The sequence below is a fragment of the Epinephelus lanceolatus genome, chromosome 10 (genome assembly GCF_041903045.1).
Source record: "Epinephelus lanceolatus isolate andai-2023 chromosome 10, ASM4190304v1, whole genome shotgun sequence".
Classification (NCBI taxonomy): domain Eukaryota; kingdom Metazoa; phylum Chordata; class Actinopteri; order Perciformes; family Serranidae; genus Epinephelus; species Epinephelus lanceolatus.
This window is the reverse complement of record NC_135743.1, coordinates 45,731,907-45,757,365: the sequence shown is the minus strand read 5'-3', so window position 1 is coordinate 45,757,365 and position 25,459 is coordinate 45,731,907. Positions and strand designations below refer to the sequence as shown.

General features: G+C 41.0%; 1 protein-coding gene across 1 annotated transcript in view; it reads right to left on the bottom strand.

Annotated features, from left to right (window-relative positions):
* Window positions 1–25,459, bottom strand: part of LOC117264337 (importin subunit alpha-6) — a 74,508-nt gene that overhangs the window by 24,842 nt on the left and 24,207 nt on the right. Inside the window, exons 6-9 of the mRNA XM_033638220.2 lie at window positions 6,196–6,327; window positions 2,043–2,131; window positions 1,102–1,201; window positions 147–310 (exon numbers count right to left, since the gene is read on the bottom strand). Of these exons, the coding sequence (XP_033494111.1) occupies window positions 147–310; window positions 1,102–1,201; window positions 2,043–2,131; window positions 6,196–6,327 (485 nt within the window). The remainder of the gene's footprint in view (window positions 1–146; window positions 311–1,101; window positions 1,202–2,042; window positions 2,132–6,195; window positions 6,328–25,459) is intronic.

The following is a 25,459-nucleotide window of genomic DNA, read 5'->3' as shown; positions in this document are numbered from 1 at the left end:
AATAATGGGCTCACCTTGTTTATAATTTCATTGTTATGGGACACCTGGTCATATGTTGTCACATACATGTCAGCCCGAAATTTTGACAGTTCAGCTTGGACTGTTCTTCCTCTACTGAGTCAGGAAAAAGTGAGTCAGTTTCTTACATGAGCAGTTCCACCAGTCTGCGGCAGACCCCGGAGTCAATGACCGTCTGGATCTTTTCATTAGGGCCGTCAGACAGGTAGGACAGAGCCCAGCAAGCATCAGCCAGCACATCTGGATCACTACTAAAAAGAAGCCTGGATAGCACGCTGAGACAAGGAGACACCTGAAAAACACCAGTCACAGAGACAAGCGCCCAGGTCAGTTTAATGCCAGTGCTGAAGGAGCAATTCAAAAATTAATTATGCAAGCAGAAACAAGGCAAATTGGCTCCAGTATTCAAATTAAGTTATGACACATACAGTACGTTTACATGCAGCTTGAGAAAATCGAATTATTGGCTTAGTCCGACTGAACCGGACTTCTAAATGCATGTTAACAGCTTAGTTCGACTGAAATTGGACTATCCGTAGCTCGACTAACACACCTAGATAATTCGATTGAAAATCAAACTATTGCTGCATTGTATCCACTTGGTCTGACAGGAGTCAGACTTGGCGTTCTACACGTGCACCACTTTTTCTTTTGTGGGCTTTCACCCAGAAGAAGAAAGAGATGATGTAGCAGCAGTGCAGTAACTGCCGGAAAAACAAAAAAACACCATGGCGACCAAGAAGCAGAAGAGGCACTTCTAGACGGACGAGGAAACTACATTCATGCTCTGACAGCTAAAGCAGCTTAACATTTTGAAGTTTATGGACGGTAGAAAGACGCGAAATGCGGATTTACTGTATTTTAAAAAGTTTCTGAACAAGAACTGTAACTAGTTCAATACGCACTGTATTAAAAAGGACACAGTTCCGCATATCGAGGCGGAGTAAGACGTACTTGGTCAGAAATTTGATTTTCTCTTCTGCATGTATACTCAGACAAGACGATAAGTCCGACTTGACTGACTAGCCGAGCTATGAGCTTAGCTCAACTACTGTGTGCATGTAAATGTACTGACAGACTCACCTTAGCAAAATCTGGTGGTGGGTTCTTCCCTCGGCACAAGTTGGACAGAGCCCACACTGCATTGCGGGTTGTTGTGAGACGTTTGGATTTAGCAAGTAGCCTGGATATGACAACACAAGAGCCAGTTAGTATCACATGATGTTTGACACAAGTGGGGTTTCCATCCAAATGTATCGAAATTTTTGAGCGAATTTTGTGAAAATGCGCAAAAGAAAATGAGAATTTATGGCCGTTTCCATTCGTTATTGTTTTGCGATTATTGGGAGTCAACAGGAAAAGCAGTAGGTGGCGCTTCTCGTGAAAAATGAACAAAATAAAAACACCCCCGTAGAAGAAGAGTGCGCCATGAGATGACGTCATAAGAGAGCGTCTTATGCCCACTGTAAACAACAACACACTCAACTGACACTCAACAACTGACCATGGACAGATTCCTAATAAACCTGTCGGCTCTGGTTAGCATTTTGTCAGCCTTCACAGCGTACCTAACTATCTTGAAGAAGAGACGACAAAGAAGAAGTTTAATGTTAAGAGTACTGTCGGAAATAGCTGGAAGGAGACCACCGCGTCGTTCTCCGTGTGTATGGGAACGTAGGCGTGTGAAGGACTTTTGGGAAGTAGTTGTCCAGCAGCATTTCACTCACGAACTCTGGCTGAAACATTTCCGTATGTCAAGGGCCACATTTGAGGATCTGTGTGCCGGTACGTCATCGTTTCTTCACAAAACCTGTTTCCATAGCAAAAAGTCGCATTTTCCTTTTATTGATACGCTGACAAATCCACCCCCTCTAAGCGTAAAAACATTTTTGCGAATTTTCAGCCTTTTTTCGAATTTCTGGTGTTTCCATCCAAGTTTTTTTTCCGCAATTTTTGAAAATGCGAATAAAAATAGGTGGATGGAAACCCCACTACACTGAGACAGACAGAGGAAGAATGCTTACTGTTGTAGAAATGGCAGGATGCCACAGTTGAGCACGTAGTCTCTGCACTCAGCATTATCTCCTGCTATGTTCCCCAGTGCCCATACGGCCTGAAACACATCACAGTCACCAAGCCTCAGTGATTAAGTGACAATGTACTGGACCAACCAGTGAGCTATGAGGGCTTTTTAGCCTCATTTTCACCAAGCAGTCTGGTTCAGTTTAGTTCAGTTCAGTAAACATTAGAACGCTTAGTTTCTGTTTCCACTGGGAAAAGTTATGGATGGTACTAACTAGGGCTGGACGGTATGACAAAATTCAAAATGACAAAATTTTCATATCATGTTTTTTTAAAAAATCATATCGGTTTCATGGTATTTGACTGTATTTTGCTCGGGTTCAGTCCACTTGACATGCTGCTGTGTTGTGATATGGCCTATTCAAGTGCTGGAATTTGTTATTTACGTGACAACGCCTGAACGCAACACAGGCTCTGCTCCATATGTGCCGTGTTCAGTTATAATTGTCTCGGACTAAACTAAACTTTGCTCTATGCTCTCACTCTCGCTGGCTCTAGCACGCCTGTGGTGTGCAGCAGTGAAATGGGTCCCCGCTGAAACACTTTCCCGCTGCGCACGTTCTGGACGTTGTTTGGGCTATTCACCGATATTGCGGTACATGAAAAATTCATATCATAATGAAAATAAATACCAGGTACGAACCAGTATACCCCCCAGCCGTAGTACTAACAGAACCGTCCTCATTTTTGGTCACCCCTCTGTTGGGGTACCTAGCGCACTAATTTGGTACTAAAAGTGGAGCCAGAAACACAGCAGACCAATTAATTGGTCAGTAGAGAACCATCACTGTTGCTCAGGGGTGCTCTGTGGCTGGTTTTGACGCTTATGTGACAACTGTTCATACAGTGGCAAGTTTCACATACATTAGCAAACTATAACATGAAAGGATGTTTTGTTGCCTCTAGCAGCGGCTGTAGACAGAGAAAAAATTCTGTAATTCAGTGTGCCACCTGCTGGCAGCAACCGGCACCTTTTTGGGTAGAAGGTTTACTTATAAAGTTACTCAATGCATGAGTTGATGAAGTAAATCCATCAGCACCATCAGATTGGATCTTCAAGCATTTAAAAATATATTAATGAATTCTCACTCCTCACTTGGAGAAAAAACGTGGCGGGGCATCATTACAGTGCATTCCAGCAGCACAAAAATCTTGCTCAGTAAGGTCTCAACGCACAAAATATCTTATTGAGAAGACTGTCACTCCTGCCTGTTCTTTTTGTTCCAAACTGTTGGCATGCAACTCCTCTTTGTGGACAAAAAATTAGGTGCAGACTTCCCTCTGTATCACAGTGACAAGGAAATATAGCGAGAGCTGGAAATAGCAGTGAGTGAAAACAACCCTGTCCACATGAACGAGTACTGTCTGCGGTGGAAATGCTGAGCAGATCAAAGGTCTAGGTATGTGTCTGTAGGACTTACATTACATTGTAAAGGTACTACACCTAAAGTTTTGGGTGGAAATGGGGCTTTAGGTTATAATCCTGACTACAAAAACTAGACATTGAAGATATAAATTACGCAAGCTTCTGCAACTATGTAAGCTGTTTTGTTTTGTTTTTTTACCTCAATTTTATTCTCAAACTGATTTTTGGTCAAATTCAGGCAAAAATTAGCAGCATATTCAGGACAATCATCATGTTTCAGTTCAAGAATTTCACATATGACAGCCTCCTGAGGGGTGAGAGAAGAGGGTATTATGGATAAAGTCCTCAAGGTCATGTGTAATTTTACATTGTGATATGAATGTGTATATGTCTTTTCGACTAGAAGAACTTAACCCGTAACTTAGGTTTTGTTCTACCCCCCAATATCATGTGATATTGTAATTTCTATGTAAATCTATTTAAAAACTGTTTATGGATTAAAAAAGGCCGGCCAGGAAAGACTTTATTTGTTAAATCATCAAATTCAATGAAATTCAATGTAAAAATCAAATCTAGTAATACCATTAATCAGTCTTTGTCACTGATTTGCAACATGGTTTAATACAACCAGATATGCAACCACCGGAGCAGTCAACAGTAAACTCAGAATGTATAGTGATCTAACACTTAATATAACGCGTACATCACCGCACCTTCTGACAGCAATCACTGATAGCTTAGTGTTTTGTCAGTGACATGGGTCTCACAATGTCACCATTCAAACGGAAGATAACTTTGTGGAGTTCTCTCTCTTCATTGATTCAAGTGGGAACAGGATGCCAGAAATGTAGAACTCACATGTATTAAGTCGATTTAAATAACTCCTAATCCGTAGCTTAAATCTGCTAATTGCTGAATAATTTAGCTGTGTTATATTTCTAATGTCTTGTCATGTTTTACTTACATATTTCAAAGACATAAACGCATATAACAAATAACACAACAGAACACAATACAAATTGATGAATGCTGACATACACATTAATTTCCTTCTGCAAACAGTTTACACTAGGGGTGTAACGGTACACAAAAATCACGGTTCGGTACGTACCTTGGTACACAAGTCACGGTTCGTTTTTTTTCGGTACAGTAATGAAAAAAATAGACAACTATTAAATATCTTTTACTTATTGGTAACCTTATTAAAACATACCACCACAGCAGTTAACTCTTTTTACACAATTTTTGAATGAAACAAATATATATAAAATCCTGCTTTTTCACATTGTTTGAATGAAAATAGAAATATAAAAGTGAAAAATAAAATCCTGCTGTTTTTTTAACACATTTTTTGAATGAAAAATATAAATATACATTTCTGCTTTAACAGTTTTACTCAATTAAAATAAAAAGTATAGTGCAGCTGGTCAGCTTTAAAGCCTGCTCAGATTCAGTTTTACTAGGAACTTACTTAGCTTCCCCACTTTGTTAAAGTGCAGTAAACAAAACATGCTTATATCTAAAGTGCAGCTTAAACAATTTTACTCAACTCCAATGGCGTTGATTATTTCTTTAGCGCGATGGTCAAGGAAACGCTCTTTCTTTTTAAATGACGACGATATCGTAATTTGCACCAGATTGCTTTTTCTAGTCGTGTTGGTTAACGTTCAAACTCGGGTGGTGTCGCTTTAGATGCGTTAGCATGTTAGACGTGTTTCCATGTACATACCCGACCGCTGTTCTGCAGTGTCGGCACACTGCTTTTGTCTTGTCCACTTGTTTATTTCCATCTTCGTATTTTACCCTGAAACCAAAGTGTTCCCAAACGGAGGACTTAAGGTTTGCGGGTGGGTCTTCAGGTTCGTCAGGCTCACTTGCCATGTTGTCAAAATGCAAGAATGCGCTGCACAAAGTGAAAGCGGAGATTTACGGTCGGACTCGGTCCGTCACTCAATTATGTCCGTCGGGGAACTAGATATTTTAAATGGTTCGGCTCGCAAAAACGGAATTAAAATAAAACAAAATAAAATAAAATAATATTCTGCGCCCAATAATTCAGTACAGGGTCGTACCAAACCGAAAGTCGCGTACCGAACGGTTCGACACAAATACATGTACCATTACGGCTCTAGTTTACACACAAATTCGTTCTGCTCATGTTTCATGAATGACGCTTTATGTTGATTTCTGAGTGGAGTAGAGAACTACCAGCCTTGTAATGTACAGCCTCGTTAATATCTGTCCCAAGTTAATTCCTTTTCATGCATTACCAGACAACTACTGCACCTCAATTCACAGTAAGGCTCAGGAGGTAATGCAGGTTGGCCATTAATGGGAAGATCAGTGGTTCGATTCCCAGCTCCTCTGTCCACACGTCAAAGTGTCCTTGGCAATATAATAAATCACAAATTGCTCCCAATGGCTGTGCCAACAGTGTGTGAATATCTAAAATATTAGTAGCAGGAGGCATCTTGCTGGCCTTTGCCAGCAGCGTGAATGTGTATGTGAAAGGGTGAATGTGACTCACAGTGTTAAAGCGCTTTGAGTTCTAAGAACACTGGAAAGGTATTATGCAAGTCCATTTATCAGTACCATACAAAGTACAAGCAAAAAAAGCCCATTGTGAGGCCAGCGTCTAATTCAACAAAATATATTGCAAGTGAGTACTGTTTTATGGTCTACGATGACACATACACCCATGTCCAATTTGTTGTCTTGTAGGCTCCTACCTGTTCCTGGACGTCCTCATAGTCAGAGTTCAGTAGCTCAATGAAAATGGGAACTGCTCCCGTTTCAATCACGACCTTGGTGTGCAGAAAGGTACCTGAGGCGATGTTGGTCAGTGCCCAAGCCGCCTCAAACTGTTGGAAACACACAAAATACAGAAAAAATGGCAGTTAGTCAATCCACTGTCTTGTATTACTTCACAGATCAAAGTAAATGGTATGGAAGCGAATCGTGACTAATATTTAAATTAAAATGTATTTGCAGAAATGCTTTTCATTTTAAGATTGTGGCTGCATTATTTGACTCATAGATAAAATTAATCATCAATCATCCTATTTGCATTTTAATTTTCTTCTTCAAGACTGCTCATTCTTTTACTTAATTAAAATGAAAAAGAAAAAGTCATTTGAGATTTAATTTTCAAAATATACCCCAGCAAATAGATACCAAAATTCAATATGAAATGTAAAATTTGAAAATTAAAATGCATTTACAGAAATGCTTTTCATTTTAAGAATGTGGCTGCATTATCTGACTCATAAATAAAATGAATAATCAATCAACCTATTGCATTTGCATTTTCTTCTTCAAGACTGCACATTTTATGCCATAATCAAAAAGAAAACAAAGAAGACATTGATATTTCATTTTCGTGGTCTGCCCTGCAAAATAGTGACCATAATTCGAAAATGATTTGGCAATCTGAGCGGCGCAGGAGAGTGACGTCAGGAGCCGCTCTTCTTCAGCTGACCATGGTGCTACCCATCTAATACAGTAGGGGGCGGTGTGCACATTTGATATATGGATGCATCACAGATCATGGCGCTCCCTGAGATTGTGCTTTCTAAACATTGTAATTTCCCAAAACTGAATAAATACCACACATAGCAACACAAAACTGCTTTGCTAGCTCAATCATGTTGTAACTAAGATATCTGCTGGAAAAAATATTTTTTTCATGGACTGTTCATTGAGGATACGGAGTTAATATGTCCGCTGACTTGACAGTCATTTAAATTGGTAGCAGCTTATACTTGTACTTATAGCTTATACTTGGTAGACATCGTGATTTCCCAAAACTGAATAAATACCACACAGTCCAGCAACCTTTCCGGGGGAAACCCTGTGATACTGACACGTTAAATAATTTTCATACATACAAAGCTGCCTAATATAATTTAGATCTGCCCTGTAAAAGTGTGTGTATAGTGCACTGAATGAGTGTTAGGTGTGAAGAGGACCTTACAAGTGAGCGCATGTTTTCTTATGACAAGCGGTAATAACATCTTCGCACCAAACACTCATTCAATGCGCACACTTTTACAGGGCAGATCTAAATTATATTAGCCTAAATATTTAAGATGATTACTTACAGTCAGGTCCATAATTATTTGGACAATGATACAGTTGTCGTCATTTTGGCTCTGTACACCACTACAATGGGTTTTAAATGAAACAATGAATACCTGCTTAAAGTGCAGACTCTCAGCTTTCATTTAAGGCTTTTTTCAAAAATGTAGTATGAACCGTGTAGGAATGACAACCATTTCTTCACACAGTCCCCTGACTTTAAGGGCTCATAAGTATTTGGACAAACTAACATAATCATTAATTAAACAGTCAGTTTTAATACTTGGTTGCAAATCCTTTACAGTCAATGACTGCCTGAAGTGTTGGACACATAGACATCACCACATGCTGGGTTTCTTCCCTAGTGATGCTCTGCCAGCCCTTTACTGCAGCCGTCTGCACTTCCTGCTTGTGTTTTGGGTGTTTTGCCCTCAGTTTTGGCTTCAGCAAGAGAAACGCATGTTCAATTGGATTCAGGTCAGATGATATGACTTGGCCATTGCAGAACATTCCACTTCTTTGCCTTAAAAATGTCTTTGGTTGCTTTTGCAATATGCTTCAGGTCATTGTCCAACCGCACTGTGAAGCATCGTCCAATGAGTTTTGAAGCATTTGGTTGAATCTGAGCAGATAATGGTGCCCCAAACACTTTAGCTTTCATCCTGCTGTCAGCAGTCACATCATCAATAAATACAAGAGAACCAGTTCCACTGGCAGCCATACATGGCCATGACATAACAGTACCTCCACCATGCTTCACTGATGAGGTGGTGTGCTTTGGATCATGAGCAGTTCCTTCCCTTCTTCCTTCTCTTCTCTTCCCATCATTCTGGTAGTTGATCTTTGTTTTATCTGTCCATAGTATGCTGTTCCACAACTGTACAGGCTTTTTAGATGGTTTTTGACAAACTCTAATCTGGCCTTCCATTTTTAAGGCTAATCAATGGTTTGCATCTTGTGATAAACCCTCTGTATTTATTCTAGTGAAGTCTTGTCTTGCTTACAAGAGCAGCAGGATGTTAGCTGAAGTGTTTGGGGCTACATTACCTGCTCAGATTCAATTAAATGCTTCAAAACTCATTGGACGATGCTTCACAGTGCAGTTGGACATTGACCTGAAGCATATTGCAAAAGCAACCAAAGACATTTTTAAGGCAAAGAAGTGGAATGTTCTGCAATGGCCAAGTCATATCATCTAACCTGAATCCAACTGAGCATGCGTTTCTCTTGCTGAAGCCAAAACTGAGGGCAAAACACCCAAAACACAAGCAGGAAGTGCAGACGGCTGCAGTAAAGGGCTGGCAGAGCATCACCAGGGAAGAAACCCAGCATCTGGTGATGCCTATGTGTCCAACACTTCAGGCAGTCATTGACTGTAAAGGATTTGCAACCAAGTATTAAAACTGACTGTTTAATTGATGATTATGTTAGTTTGTCCAAATACTTATGAGCCCTTAAAGTCGGGGGACTGTGTGAAGAAATGGTTGTCATTCCTACACGGTTCATACTACATTTTTGAAAAAAGCCTTAAATGAAAGCTGAGAGTCTGCACTTTAAGCAGGTATTCATTGTTTCATTTAAAACCCATTGTAGTGGTGTACAGAGCCAAAATTATGACAACTGTATCATTGTCCAAATAATTATGGACCTGACTGTATGTATGCAATGATTTATTGATATTAAATATACACTGCTCAAAAAAATAAAGGGAACACTAAAATAACACATCCCAGATCTGAATGAATGAAAAATTCTTATTAAATACTTTGTTCTTTACATAGTTGAATGTGCTGACAACAAAATCACACAAAAATTATCAAATCAAATTTATTAACCCATGGAGGTCTGGATTTGGAGTCACACTCAAAATTAAAGTGGAAAAACACACTACAGGCTGATCCAACTTTGATGTAATGTCCTTAAAACAAGTCAAAATGAGGCTCAGTAGTGTGTGTGGCCTCCACGTGCCTGTATGACCTCCCTACAACGCCTGGGCATGCTCCTGATGAGGTGGCGGATGGTCTCCTGAGGGATCTCCTCCCAGACCTGGACTAAAGCATCCGCCAACTCCTGGACAGTCTGTGGTGCAACGTGGCGTTGGTGGATGGAGCGAGACATGATGTCCCAGATGTGCTCAATTGGATTCAGGTCTGGGGAACGGGCGGGCCAGTCCATAGCATCAATCCCTTCGTCTTGCAGGAACTGCTGACACACTCCAGCCACATGAGGTCTAGCATTGTCTTGCATTAGGAGGAACCCAGGGCCAACCGCACCAGCATATGGTCTCACAATGGGTCTGAGGATCTCATCTCGGTACCTAATGGCAGTCAGGCTACCTCTGGCGAGCACATGGAGGGCTGTGCGGCCCCCCAAAGAAATGCCACCCCACACCATTACTGACCCACTGCCAAACCGGTCACGCTGGAGGATGTTGCAGGCAGCAGAACGTTCTCCGCGGCATCTCCAGACTCTGTCACGTCTGTCACATGTGCTCAGTGTGAACCTGCTTTCATCTGTGAAGAGCACAGGGCGCCAGTGGCGAATTTGCCAATCTTGGTGTTCTCTGGCAAATGCCAAATGTCCTGCACGGTGTTGGGCTGTAAGCACAACCTCCACCTGTGGACGTCGGGCCCTCATACCACCCTCATGGAGTCTGTTTCTGACCGTTTGAGCAGACACATGCACATTTGTGGCCTGCTGGAGGTCATTTTGCAGGGCTCTGGCAGTGCTCCTCCTGTTCCTCCTTGCACAAAGGCGGAGGTAGCGGTCCTGCTGCTGGGTTGTTGCCCTCCTACGGCCTCCTCCACGTCTCCTGATGTACTGGCCTGTCTCCTGGTAGCGCCTCCATGCTCTGGACACTACGCTGACAGACACAGCAAACCTTCTTGCCACAGCTCGCATTGATGTGCCATCCTGGATGAGCTGCACTACCTGAGCCACTTGTGTGGGTTGTAGACTCCGTCTCATGCTACCACTAGAGTGAAAGCACCGCCAGCATTCAAAAGTGACCAAAACATCAGCCAGAAAGCATAGGAACTGAGAAGTGGTCTGTGGTCACCACCTGCAGAACCACTCCTTTATTGGGGGTGTCTTGCTAATTGCCTATAATTTCCACCTGTTGTCTATTCCATTTGCACAACAGCATGTGAAAATGATTGTCAATCAGTGTTGCTTCTTAAGTGGACAGTTTGATTTCACAGAGGTGTGATTGACTTGGAGTTACATTGTGTTGTTTAAGTGTTCCCTCTATTTTTTTGAGTAGTGTATATAGATAATATAGATAAACATACAGTCCAACAATTCCTTTGATCAATGGATATTTTTTTGCTTAACAATTTAATGCAGAATAGCAAGATGGCATGATGCAATTTAATTTATATCATGATCAAGATCATGCTGAAAGCTGAATTAATAGTAGTGTAAATATATCTATGAAACGTATACAAGTTTACAAGGGTCTTTGTTGACTGCAGCTTGTTAGCTATGGCCTCCAGGCTTATTACACACTGATGTCAATAGGTACTCCATATCATATCAGTTAATCTTAGCTGTGCATAATTTATTAATTTCACGAGCAGATTCAATATTCGACAACCATATTGTATGGGTTAGAATCAAACCAAGGCAGTATGTATGAAAATTATTTAACGTGTCAATGTCACAGGGTTTCCTCTGGAAAAGTTGCTGGACTGCATTTAGTTTTGGGAAATCACAATGTCTACAAAGTATAAGCTCAAACTGAGTGTATCGGCAATCCAACTACAAAAATGCCAGTTGAGGGAATCCGAAGCCATTTTTAACTCATGTTGGTGTGCAAACACAAGGTCCTCCATGGTACGCTTTGAACACTTTATTGACTTACAAAAACGTTAAAAACACCTACAAAAAGCCGAGTGTAAAAAAGACTTAAAACGAGCTCGTGCAAAAGGACAAAAATACTACGATTATAACGAAAACCCATTCACTCGACACACACAGACATGGTTGAAAAACTGTGTGGCCTCCCCTGATTCTCATTCCATAACACTGATTAACTGTGACTCCCCTATCTAACCTACATGTGACTGATCACCACCTATGCCCACAGCTGTGCAGGTAACCCGTAGCAATCCTAGTGCCTACTAACACTGACACGGCACCTGCTACCAGTTTAAATGACTGTCAAGTCAGCAGACGTATTAACTCCGTATCCTCAATGAACAGTCCATGAAAAAATTATTTTTTCCAGCAGATATCTTAGTTACAACATGATTGAGCTAGCAAAGCAGTTTTGTGTTGCTATGTGTGGTATTTATTCAGTTTTGGGAAATTACGATGTTTAGAAAGCACAATCTCAGGGAGCGCCATGATCTGTGATGCATCCATATATCAAATGTGCACACCGCCCCCTACTGTATTAGACGGGTAGCACCATGGTCAGCTGAAGAAGAGCGGCTCCTGATGTCACTGTCCTGCGCCGCTCAGATTGCCAAATCATTTTCGAATTATGGTCACTATTTTGCAGGGCAGACCACAAAAATGAAATAGCAATGTCTTCTTTGTTTTCTTTTTGATTATGGCATAAAATGTGCAGTCTTGAAGAAGAAAATGCAAATGCAATAGGATGATTGATTATTCATTTTATTTATGAGTGAAATAATGCAGCCACATTCTTAAAATGAAAAAGCATTTCTGTAAATGCATTTTAATTTTCAAATTTTACATTTCAAATTGAATTTTGGTATCTATTTGCTGGGGCATATTTTGAAAATTAAATCTCAAATGACTTTTTCTTTTTCATTTTAATTAAGTAAAAGAATGAGCAGTCTTGAAGAAGAAAATTAAAATGCAAATAGGATGATTGATGATTAATTTTATTTATGAGTCAAATATTGCAGCCACATTCTTAAAATGAAAAAGCATTTCTGTAAATGCATTTTAATTTTCAAATTTTACATTTCATATTGAATTTTGGTATCTATTTGCTGGGGCATATTTTGAAAATTAAATCTCAAGTGACTTTTTCTTTTTCATTTTAATTAAGTAAAAGAATGAGCAGTCTTGAAGAAGAAAATTCAAATGCAAATAGGATGATTGATGATTAATTTTATTTATGTGTCAAATAATGCAGCCACAATCTTAAAATGAAAAGGCATTTCTGCAAATACATTTTAATTTAAATATTAGTCACGATTCGCTTCCATAAAATGGATCAAGCAATACAGAACATAACAAAATATATTTTGTTGGATATTATGTTGTTTGTTCTACACTATGGTCTATACTGCCAAAGTGACATAGAGAAATTAAAAACATTTACTTTGATTGGTGCAAGTTATTCTTGGTAGGAATATCTGAGATGTAGCACGTCTCTGAGAGCCAGAGCTGTAATTCTGGAGACTGCTCACATTTGCTGCTACATGTGCTATGTGTTTAGTAACCAGGACTCTATACTTAGATTTATTTTTAGGGGCACTGGACAAAACAGCATAAACTTCTTTTTCAATTTTGAAATCAGGGGTTGGGTTTAATGTGTAATCCAATCTGAATCGCTTCACACCTCTTTATGAAACTATTTGTGTTTTGTGTTTAACTTTTGAAAGTTACGGATTAATAAGAAAAACTCAAAAGATCTCAGTAAAACCTGCTGCTTGAAAACAAGTCTTGTTAAGGCTTAACACCATGGTGACAGCGGCACGCGCAGATGAACTCTATATATATTCTAACTCTGTATATGTTTCATTGATTGTCTTTTTGGTTTTGTTGCTGCGCCACGTACTGTCCATTACAGAGTCACACTTACCAACACTGAAGAAGCTGAAACAGGCAGCTACTTGCAATGCGCCGTTCTGCAAAACCTGCCGGTTCACACCAATGCAACTACATGAGATGGAGGGCTCTAGTTTCGCAGACCGGGTGAGGCGGGGACGCAGCGCACCCGCACTTCGCCAACTGGGTGTGGCCAGGCTGATTTTGCAAGTTTGGCACACCGTGTGCCTGGCGCAGCTACTCCTCTTTCGCACCTCCGTCCCTCCTACCTGTGCAAGTCGGAAAGAGGGAGGAGAGAAGGCGTGGAGTGGGTTTTACACACATCACACCAATCAAATGAGCCCCTCTCCTCGCCCTTAAATGCGCCACGCAAAAACGTAATGAGAGTTTACTCAATTCGCCATGGCAGAAGAGAGCAGCAGCGTCAGACGGCCAAACTTCTCCCAGGAGGAAACTGATGTTTTGGTCCGGGAGGTCCAAGCTCGCAGTGTCCGAATATACGGAACTGCGAGCAGACCTCCACGGGCTGATGATGGAAAGGTAGCCTGGGAGGAGGTCACCACAATTCTAAATCAATGTTGCGTTTCTCTCGTGCGCGTGTGCTCTCTCTTTCTCTCTCGCAGTCTCACTCTGTTTCTTTTCTTTTGACCTTCCTAAGATGACAGATGCCGAATATATACTCCCTATCTGATGTTGTGACTGTTTGTGGTTGTCTGAGAGGGATGTGAACTCATTAGTTTGCTGTGTTAATCAAATCAGGTTGGGTTTCCATTACGCGTGCCAAACGTGCCAAACAGTGCCAATCCCCTTTGATCTGACATCAGATGTGACGGGACAGTCGGTATAGAGATACATTTATGTGTTGATTGCAGATAGTTGCATTGAATAGTGTTTTTTAGGGTATTTATTGCATCGTTAATGTGCCTGATATTCTGGAAACCTGCCTGTGAGGTTTTGGTGACGTGTGCGCACTGTCCGCCAGTCAGCCAAACTTCAGCTTACACCGGCTGCACTGACAGTAGACCTGGTTTCAGCTGGCAAGCTTTTAGCGCACTTTCGGTGAAGCCTTTTGGCATGAAACTGTCACTGCGCCAAGCTGGATCTGTCGACACCTCCCCCTGCTGTGCCGCCACCCCCATCTCAGCGCACCTCGGTCTGCCAAACTACCAAACTAAGTGCGCCTCGGGTTGCGCTGCTCGAAACTAGCTCTGCGCGGGGTTCGCCACCCTGCGCTGCGCCGGGAAACTAGAGCCCGGAGTGTCATCTGTATGAAACTACTCTCTGTTCTTCCATTCTGATTTCCAGATTTTCAGGCTTATTTTGTGGCTGAATATAATTTGTGGCTTCTTAAAACCTTTTGCACTCCACCCCAATTTTGTTACCCTGGAAATCCAGAGTTCTCACGAGAGCACAATTTGAATTTGCTCAGCGAGTCACTCTGGCAAGCCGTAATGATGCTCATTACCCATGCCAATGGAGCCGAGCTGCAACAATCACATCGGTGTATCTGATATAGGCGGGCAAGGGGCGAGCTAAACAGATGACGACAGCGCTGCGATGACGAAGTCCGGAATCAGTCAGTAAACATTGCAAGATGGCTACGGATGAACACCAGTTGTTTGAAACGGCTTTGGCCGCTACAATGAACGAGTTAGACTTGGCTTCTTCTCTAAAAGAGGAACCAGAAGACAGCGCTCGAATCTTTCCTTTGCAAGAAGGATGTTTTTGCTGTTTTGCCGACTGGATACGGCAAGAGTCTGATCTACCAGTCAGCTCTGCTGGTAGCGCTAAGTATTGTTCTGCTTGGTCATAGTGTTATCCAATTGCGTGCAGTGGTATTTTCAAATGCATGCTTGCTGCCGCCCACTGAGTTGGGCCATTTTTATTACTCATAGCCAGACCCTAAATCTTTCTAGATTTGGGTCTGGATTTCCAGGCTACCATTTTGTAGCAAAAATGCCTAAAATGACACACCTACATTAAAATGACTGTAGCTTCTGAACTGCTCTGACTACATGCATGCATGAGGTCTTGCCAGAAAGAAAACTCCCTGAAGTTTCTTGTGAAAGTGTCAGAAACACTCCAGGTGATACAGAGACAGAGGCGCAAACAGACTGACGTTTCGGCGCTACTGCGTCTTCTTCAGAGTCAAACAGGTATTGATAGAATAATGGCAGTTAAATACACACATCCTGAAACCCAAACGGTCTCTCATTGGTAAATGAGGATGAGGAGAAATTAAACAATCCTGTTGAGGCACTCATCAGAAAGAGGGTGTAAAGAATCAGCGATCCAAAACAGAAAACACTCCCACTAAGAATGATGAAGATGAGGAAAAAATAAATAAATAAATAAATATATATACATATATATATATATATATATATATATATATATACACATATACATATATATATACACATATATATATATATATATATATATATATATATATATATATATATATATATATATATATATATATATATATATATATATACATATATATATACAGTACAGGCCAAAAGTTTGGACACACCTTCTCATTCAATGCGTTTTCTTTATTTTCATGACTATTTACATTGTAGATTCTCACTGAAGGCATCAAAACTATGAATGAACACATGTGGAGTTATGTACTTAACAAAAAAAGGTGAAATAACTGAAAACATGTTTTATATTCTAGTTTCTTCAAAATAGCCACCCTTTGCTCTGATTACTGCTTTGCACACTCTTGGCATTCTCTCCATGAGCTTCAAGAGGTAGTCACCTGAAATGGTTTTCCAACAGTCCTGAAGGAGTTCCCAGAGGTGTTTAGCACTTGTTGGCCCCTTTGCCTTCACTCTGCGGTCCAGCTCACCCCAAACCATCTCGATTGGGTTCAGGTCCGGTGACTGTGGAGGCCAGGTCATCTGCCGCAGCACTCCATCACTCTCCTTCTTGGTCAAATAGCCCTTACACAGCCCGGAGGTGTGTTTGGGGTCATTGTCCTGTTGAAAAATAAATGATCGTCCAACTAAACGCAAACTGGATGGGATGGCATGTCGCTGCAGGATGCTGTGGTAGCCATGCTGGTTCAGTGTGCCGTCAATTTTGAATAAATCCCCAACAGTGTCACCAGCAAAACACCCCCACACCATCACACCTCCTCCTCCATGCTTCACAGTGGGAACCAGGCATGTGGAATCCATCCGTTCACCTTTTCTGCGTCTCACAAAGACACGGCGGTTAGAACCAAAGATCTCAAATTTGGACTCATCAGACCAAAGCACAGATTTCCACTGGTCTAATGTCCATTCCTTGTGTTTCTTGGCCCAAACAAATCTCTTCTGCTTGTTGCCTCTCCTTAGCAGTGGTTTCCTAGCAGCTATTTGACCATGAAGGCCTGATTGGCGCAGTCTCCTCTTAACAGTTGTTCTAGAGATGGGTCTGCTGCTAGAACTCTGTGTGGCATTCATCTGGTCTCTGATCTGAGCTGTTAACTTGCCATTTCTGAGGCTGGTGACTCGGATGAACTTATCCTCAGAAGCAGAGGTGACTCTTGGTCTTCCTTTCCTGGGTCGGTCCTCATGTGTGCCAGTTTCGTTGTAGCGCTTGATGGTTTTTGCGACTCCACTTGGGGACACATTTAAAGTTTTTGCAATTTTCCGGACTGACTGACCTTCATTTCTTAAAGTAATGATGGCCACTCGTTTTTCTTTAGTTAGCTGATTGGTTTTTGCCATAATATGAATTTTAAAAGTTGTCCAATAGAGCTGTCGGCTGTGTATTAACCTGACTTCTGCACAACACAACTGATGGTCCCAACCCCATTGATAAAGCAAGAAATTCCACTAATTAACCCTGATAAGGCACACCTGTGAAGTGGAAACCATTTCAGGTGACTACCTCTTGAAGCTCATCGAGAGAATGCCAAGAGTGTGCAAAGCAGTAATCAGAGCAAAGGGTGGCTGTTTTGAAGAAACTAGAATATAAAACATGTTTTCAGTTATTTCACCTTTTTTTGTTAAGTACATAACTCCACATGTGTTCATTCATAGTTTTGATGCCTTCAGTGAGAATCTACAATGTAAATAGTCATGAAAATAAAGAAAATGCATTGAATGAGAAGGTGTGTCCAAACTTTTGGCCTGTACTGTATATATACATATATATGTACGTGTATATATATATATATATATATATATATATATATATATATATATATATACACACACACACACACACACATATATATATATATATGTAGACTGGTCCATACGGTCACTGCTCCAACTCAAATGACTCTAAATATTTTTGTCATCCGTGTACGGGGAAAAAGTACACAATTAATTCATTTATCAACTGCAGCACAACCCATGTTATTTACATTCTGAAATGTTCAGGCGGTAAGGTTTATGTGGGACAGACTAAACGCCCTCTTAAAGCCAGGATAGCTGAACATAAGGCTGCTATTCGCAATCATAACATGGATTATGCGATAGCACGCCATTATGTTAAAGCTAATAATGGTTCTTGTGCTTCTCTCCACTTCTACGGCATCGAAAAAGTCTCACCCCCACAGAGAGGTGGAGATATTGTCAACAAACTCCTCAGAAGAGAAGCTTATTGGATTTACACACTGAACACTGTTGAACCGCATGGACTGAATGAAGAATTGGATGTGTGTATTTAACTGCCATTGTTCTATCAATACCTGTTTGACTCTGAAGAAGACGCAGTAGCGTTGAAACGTCAGTCTGTTTGCACCTTATTAAAAGCTCTGCAATTTTATCGAGTGCTCCAGCCTCCTTTCATTTGGGTTCAGTCATTTTTTGAAGTGGCCCACTTGATGTATTGTCTACTATTTTGTCCTGTGCTGTGAGCACCGATCCAGTTTTATTTTTGGCTGAAGCGCAAGAGTGCCTTTCTTTAAAATAAAAAAAGTCTTTCAGGATGTAATAAGTGTAATAACAGCATGGGTCTGTAGGCACACTATCAATGTACACTTGTTTCAAATTTGAACAGGAAAGCACAAAGTATGACTATTCTACAGTGTTTTTTCCATGAAAAGGTAAGTTGGTCTCTCGGCTTCAAAACAGTACTGTCAGTGCTCAAACAACACTCAGCCAGCTTCTAACATTGTACTGTATTGAAATCAGACGTGACTGTGATAGCCGATGTTGTTTTTGACACAGAAACACCATAAAACCTCACCAGAATAAACCCACATGAAACGTGAAAGTTATGATCCCACTTTCTAGACGGCGTATCTCAACCAAAAATAGTGGCAGGAGTGAGACTCTTACCTTTATAAAACAGCTAAGTCCATGCTAACAGCTGCTGATGAGGTCACATGTAATCCTGTAACTTTTCCCGTCAAAAAATGGCATGACATGACTTGTCACCACTCATCGCAATTTTGGACTGTGTGTGTCTAGGCTGGTTTTGTGCGAAATACATAAGAAATTTAAGAAAAACGATGTTATTTTTGAAAAGTCAAGAGCTTCCAGCTACCAAATATCACATGGATTGATGATGTAGTGCGCCTGGGAGATACCATTTAACAGAGGAGGGAAACGAAGACGACGGCGACGTCCTCACGGAGTTAGTGAGGTTAAAATGCGAATGAGGATAGTGATAGTGAGATACTGGCTACAGTTGCATTTGTAGTACTGAAGAAATGGCGAAAAACAGCACCAATTTACCAAGCAAACATTCCGTCTTTGGTCATTTTGTGACCACTTCACTACCAGACGACTGGTTGTTTAAACAGGTGACGTGCATTACGATCTAAAACCATAAAAAAATTATTTTTTAAATTCATTATTTAAAAAAATAAATAAAAATATGATCATCATTTATTCATATTTAAAATACTACAGATGTTTTTTCAAGAGCATGATCAGCAGTATTTACAACCTCAGTCCAAGTCCAGCTCAATTATATCTCCCTGGAAACAAATCTAAAATCTAAATAAAATAAATTCCTTAAATGTGTTATGAGGAGCGAGGATACGTGAGAGCAGCCTTTTAAAGAAGTCTTTTACTGACTGACACGCCCCCTTTAGGATATCAGTTATTATCTGAGCACTGCAGCTGATTGGACTGATCTGACATATCACAACACCAATGGAATTCATACTGGAGTGAGAACAGATAACAGATTAAACTCAAGTGTGTCACTCCCAAGATTTCTGTTATTTCTGATTCACCATTTAGTTAAAAAACTGAACAGCATATATAGCACAAACAGCTTTCTTCATTTATTAGATATATTTTTCTTTTCATGATCTGTTATTTCGATCATCAACTTTTATTATGGAACCAAAGTCACAGAGTTTCTGTCTGTCAGCAAGAAACACTTTTCACATCATTTACCTCCATTTCCATTCAGTCACAGGTGAGGCTGATCATTCCTGAGTGTCCGGTTTGATATAAGATACGTAATTTCAATTTCCCTGAAACATTTAGCCTAATAAATAATTTCCAGTGTTCAAAAACACCATAATCTTATTCTGACTTATTAAATAATGAATTGACAATCCGATTATTAATGAATAGAGATGCAAATAATGAATAACTGATACATCACTTTAAAGCATTTATGTGCCTCTGAGCAGTACACAGTTTACACAGTGTAAATTCAAAATACAGGTTGCTATTTATGTGCAGGTGTTTGTTAAACACAGAAAAAACACTGACCCACTTTTAGCTTGACTGGCAATGACCAGTGACCAGCCAATCTGTCAGAGCTGCTGCAACCCAATCCATTCTTACTGCAGATGGTTTGAAATTTACTGTCAAGCTAACTAGCAAACTGAGGCACACCACGAAAATTTGTTTTAATCACGGAGTTGGTAAGTAGCTCAATAGTGTAGCATAGCAAAACTAATGCTAACTGTTTTAATGTAAGTGGATAAAAAAAATGCTAAATCACTTAGCCTCCTAGTCCAGGAGGTATAATATGGGCTGAAATATGTGCCACCAGAAACTGAATTTGAATCATTTATATTTGAATTTGAATTTCTAAACTTGAATAATTGCATTGAAAAACTGAATTTGAATCACATAATTTGAAATTGTATTGTTAATTTGAATCATTGCATTGAAAAACTGAATCTGAATAGTATAATTTGAAATTGAATTTATTTCTATATATCTTCACATTCAGTTCTCACAATTCAAATTCAGTTCTCAAAATTCAATTTCAATTTACTGTGACAGACATCCGGGTAGTTTAAGGATGAAGGAAGAGCAATCGAGCGCAGATACACAGGACTCCTCTTCGGCCAATCAGCACCTACGTTTTTGAGCACGTAGGAAGAAGCGCAGCGGGGGGCAGTGACAAAAAGCTGCGGTGAAGTCGGACAGTTTCCCGACAGTTTCCAGCAGCCTTCAGTCCGTCCAGGGTGTCACAGACACATTAACATCCTGTCTGGAATGACGTCAATTCATTAAAAAAGTGATCGACCCATATGCGCTTCAGTTGTTTTAATTATGATAGACTAATTTATTAAAATGCTTTACAGGTGATCTGTAGTTTATGTTCATGGTTTATGAATTCTGTAAATCAGCATCATATCAGTTTGACCTGTCCCCTCAACTACACAGGCTGAATAAAATGTGTTTGACTAGAAGGTTAATATTTTCAGAAGAAAAAAAATACAAGACAACAGCTTTCAATAAGGCTCAGTCAGATACAGTCAGGGCTTCACATCTGATGTTATTTCAAGAATCCTCACATCCCACTGACCACAAGTCTCTGTGTTGCTAAATACTTCAATAATTAAACCGTCCAATATTAATATAATACAGTAGACTCTGTATAGTTTATGATGAATGCATTCAGTCTGACAACTAAACTTCACCATCAGTCACACAACATGTTTTCTGTTCACAGAATACAATACAATCAATACAATACAATACAAATACAATCTTAATCTCTAAAATTCAACAAAAATGAGTGATTTATCTAAAACGTCATATTGTTGAGTCGACATCTTAACCAATCAGCTGTTAGATCAGGTGAGAGCCAGGCAGTGCAGTCGGTGGAGAGCAACTGCAGCGCCTGGCTCTAAAAACTGCGGCCACCTCGCTCTCACGGTTTTATCGCCGTCCACTTTTGTAATACATCAGAGCAAGTCGGGATGAAGTCGGACACAAAACTAACCGGCATGCATTGTGCGCCGATCGCCGGTGATCGAATCTGCGCAACCCTGGCTCATCTCGAACGAACCTATATATACGTAGACGCCGCATCGAGTGGGTTTGCCTGCTGCTGCGATACGTCAATGTCGCCGCCATATCGGATTCAATTTCAATTTCAATTCAGCTTTATTTAAAGTGTAAAATCACCATAAACATGGTCTCGAAACACTTTACAGTTCACATAGACAAAAACTACATTAGAAAAATACAAATTACAAATAGAAAAAAATACAATTTACAAATAAGCACAATTATTTACAAAAACACTTAAAATAAAATTAAAAAAAGTGCTATCAAGTTGTGCCATATGCTTGGGAAAATAAATAGGTTTTTAGTCTCGATTTAAAGATATCAATGGATTCAGCATCCCTTACTGACTGGAGGAGCTGAGTGGGGGAGCCTGGACTGGATCGGGAGCCAGTGGAGAGTGATTAAAGCTGGGGTTATATGATCATATTTCCTGGTTTTGGTTAGTATCCTGGCTGCTGCATTTTGAACAAGTTGTAATTTGTTTGTGCTGCACTGCGGTAGGCCAGAGAGGAGGATATTGCAGTAATCTAGTCTAGATGAAACAAAGGTGTGAACTAAGATTTCTGCATCTGAGGTATTTAACAGGGGACGGATCTTTGAGATGTTGCGTAGATGGAAAAATGCTATCTGAGTGATTTCCCTGATGTGAGCATCGAAAGACAGAGAAGAATCAAGAGTCACATCAAGGTTTTTAACTGTTGAGTTTGGGGTGACAACACAGTTGTCGATGTTTAGACTAAGGTCAGTGAGGAGTGGTAGTTGGGTGCTCGGGCCTATGATTAGTAGTTCGGTTTTGTTGGCATTCAGCTGTAAAAAATTTTGTGACATTCAGTGAGTAACAGCAGATAAGCAGGATTCAAGATTTGTAAGTTGGGATTGATTGTCGGGTGTAAGTGGAATGTAAATTTGCGTGTCATCGGCATAACAATGGTAGTTAATGCCAAATCTACGAAATATGTCGCCAAGGGGCAGTAAGTATATACAAAAAAGTAAGGGACCCAAGACAGATCCCTGTGGTATGCCAAACTGCACTAAGGAGGATATGGATGTAGTGTTTTTATATGAGGCACAGCGCTTTCTGTCACTCAGATAGGATTGTAACCAGGAAAGTGCAGTACCATGGATGCCTACGTGATTGGACAGACGATCTAGCAGGATATTATGATCAACCGTATCAAAAGCTGCACTTAAATCCAGGAGAATGAGAAGTGAAGAAGAATTGGAGTCAGATGCAAGGAGAAGGTCATTGGTTATTTTTGTGAGGGCAGTCTCAGTGCTATGTAGTGACTTGAAACCAGATTGAAAAGGATCGAGGAGGCTATTGTGTGAAAGGTGATCAGTAAGTTGACTGGAGACTATTTTTTCAAGGACTTTTGAGATGAAAGGGAGATTTGAGATTGGTTTGAAGTTGTTCAGAACTTCAGGATCAAGAGTAGTTTTTTTGAGTAGTGGTTTGATTACAGCTGATTTGAAAGAAATGGGGACAATGCCAGATGAGAGGGACCTGTTAATAATGTTGAGTAGCAGGGTGCCTAGAATCGGAAGGAGTTCTTTAATTCGTTTTGCTGGGAGAGGGTCAAATAAGCAGGTTGTAGGTTTAGATGAGAGTAGTAATTTAGAAAACGCATCTAGAGAGATGGTCTGAAAGTGCGAGAGTGTCATAGTCTCATCTAAGATTCTTAAAACCGGGCTAGGGGATGGGTTTACTCACTTACTGAGTAGATGGCTGCTAATTTCATCTCTAATACAGGAGATTTTGCCATTAAAGAAATCAAGAAAATCATCAGCTGTAAATGGAGAGTTAGTATCAGAAGAGGGTTGGCGAGTGAGGTTTGCAACAGTGTTGAACAGGAATTTTGGGTTATTTTTATTTGTGTTAATAAGAGTTGACAGATAAGAGGCTCTAGCAGCAGAGAGCATACGTTTGTAATCCTGAAGGCTGTCACTCCAAGCTAGTCGGAAAACCTCAAGCTAAGATGAGCGCCATTTACGTTCTAGCTTTCTGCATACACGTTTTTGTGTACACGTGGTGTCAGTGAACCAGGACGAGTGTTTTTTGGAGCGACATGTTTTTGTGCGCAGTGGTGCAATGGAATCAAGCGTGGCACTTAAGATTGAATTAAAATCATTTGTGAGGTCATCAAGAGATACAGATTGCTCTGGCAGAGTAGCAAGAGAGTGCGGGAGCAGGCCAGCGAGTGGAGTCATCAATACGGCGGCTGCTAAAAGTATCAATATGGTTTGACCGCCGGTAGGGCAGGTCAGCTCTAAATTTAATAAGGCAATGATCAGAAAGTGTGGGAGGATATGACAAAACTGACAGGTTGGAGATGTTAATACCATGGGTGAGTACAAGGTCTAATGTGTTACCATTGGAGTGCGTTTGTTCATGGACCAGCTGAGCAAAACCAAAAGTGTCAGTTAGGGAAGTAAAGGCTTTGGTGAGTGGATCGGTTTTACAGTTAACACGTATGTTAAAGTCGCCAAAAATTATGATGTTATCTGCGTGGGTTACGAGGTCAGAAAGAAAATCAGAAAACTCAACCAGAAAAGTAGAATATGGTCCCGGTGGGCGATATAACATGACTGAGTAGAATGAACCGAGGCCAGCTGTGGCAGAGGGGCGCATGGTGAGAATTTCACAGGATGACAATTTATATCTATGATCGTGTGAGAGGCCTAAATTTGAGTTGAAAATTAGGCTGACACCCCCACCAGATTTCGATGATCTGGCGATATGTGAATTGGTATAATTGGGGGGGGGGCTTCAACAAGGGGAAGAAATTCATTTGGTTTCAGCCAGATTTCACATAACCCCATTATGTCCATGCCATGGTCAACAATCATGTCATTAATAAGAAGAATAAGAAGAGCCTTGTTATTCATAGATCTAATATTGATGAAACCAAAATGAATGTGCATGTGGTCAGGAGAAAACGTGTTGAGAGTAGAAGAGTGAGTGGTGGAGTTGCCAGAAATAATTAATAGATTATCCTTTGTAACCCCTCTAGGTCTGTCAGTATGACGAGGAAGACGAGCAGTAGAGTTATTAATATGGACAGCAATAGGAATGGGTAGATGAGGTGCAATAAGCCTGCCAGGCCATGGGGGGGAGCCAGAGGTATGAATTTTGCAGCTATACCGTACTGCACAGTGGTGCTCGTCAGGCGCAGTTAGTCCGCCAGGCCGCCAGGGGTCGATACGGGGGAGCAGTATTTGCAGAACTCACAGAGGGCTTTGTAGAAGAAGAAGGAGGAGAGAGCACTGTGGAGGGGGTGTGGCATGTAAACAGTCAAGCGTGTGCATGAGCCATGGTGTGTAGGCCTACAGTATACTGTATGTTTGCCGCGAGCATGCGGCTACCTAATTTACTCGGGTGCAGACCGTCATGTCGATAGAAAGAGGGGCAATTCCAGAATAAGTCGAAATTGTCAACAAAGTGAAAACCAAGGGTACCGCAGGCAGTCCGGAGCCAAGAATGGAGGGAGAGGAGTCTAGAGAACCGCTGTGCACCGAGGCCGAGTGTGGGAAGAGGGCCACTAATAAAGACTGACTTCCCGCAGTCTTTCAAGGTGGTGAATAGCGTATTAAAGTCAACCTTCAGCAGTTCAGACTGACACCGGACTACGTCATTCGTTCCAACATGCAGGATAACGCGATGTATGGGGTCTGGGAGCGAAAGCAGTAAATCCGGGAGTTTGCTGAGGATTTTTGAGACAGTGGCTCCTGGAAAGCAGTGAGTGGTGGCATTGAAAAATTGGATATGTCTCATTATGGAGTCACTCACTATGACAGTAGTTGGGGTGAACAGAGGACGCGGAGGAGGTGACGGGCCCCACAGCTCGGTGGGGGAGGATGCCAGCGGGGGTGAGATGCGGGCATGGCTGTGGCTGCGGGCTCCCATGACCCCTCACGGTGGGGAAGTCCGCCGGATCGTCTTGCTCTG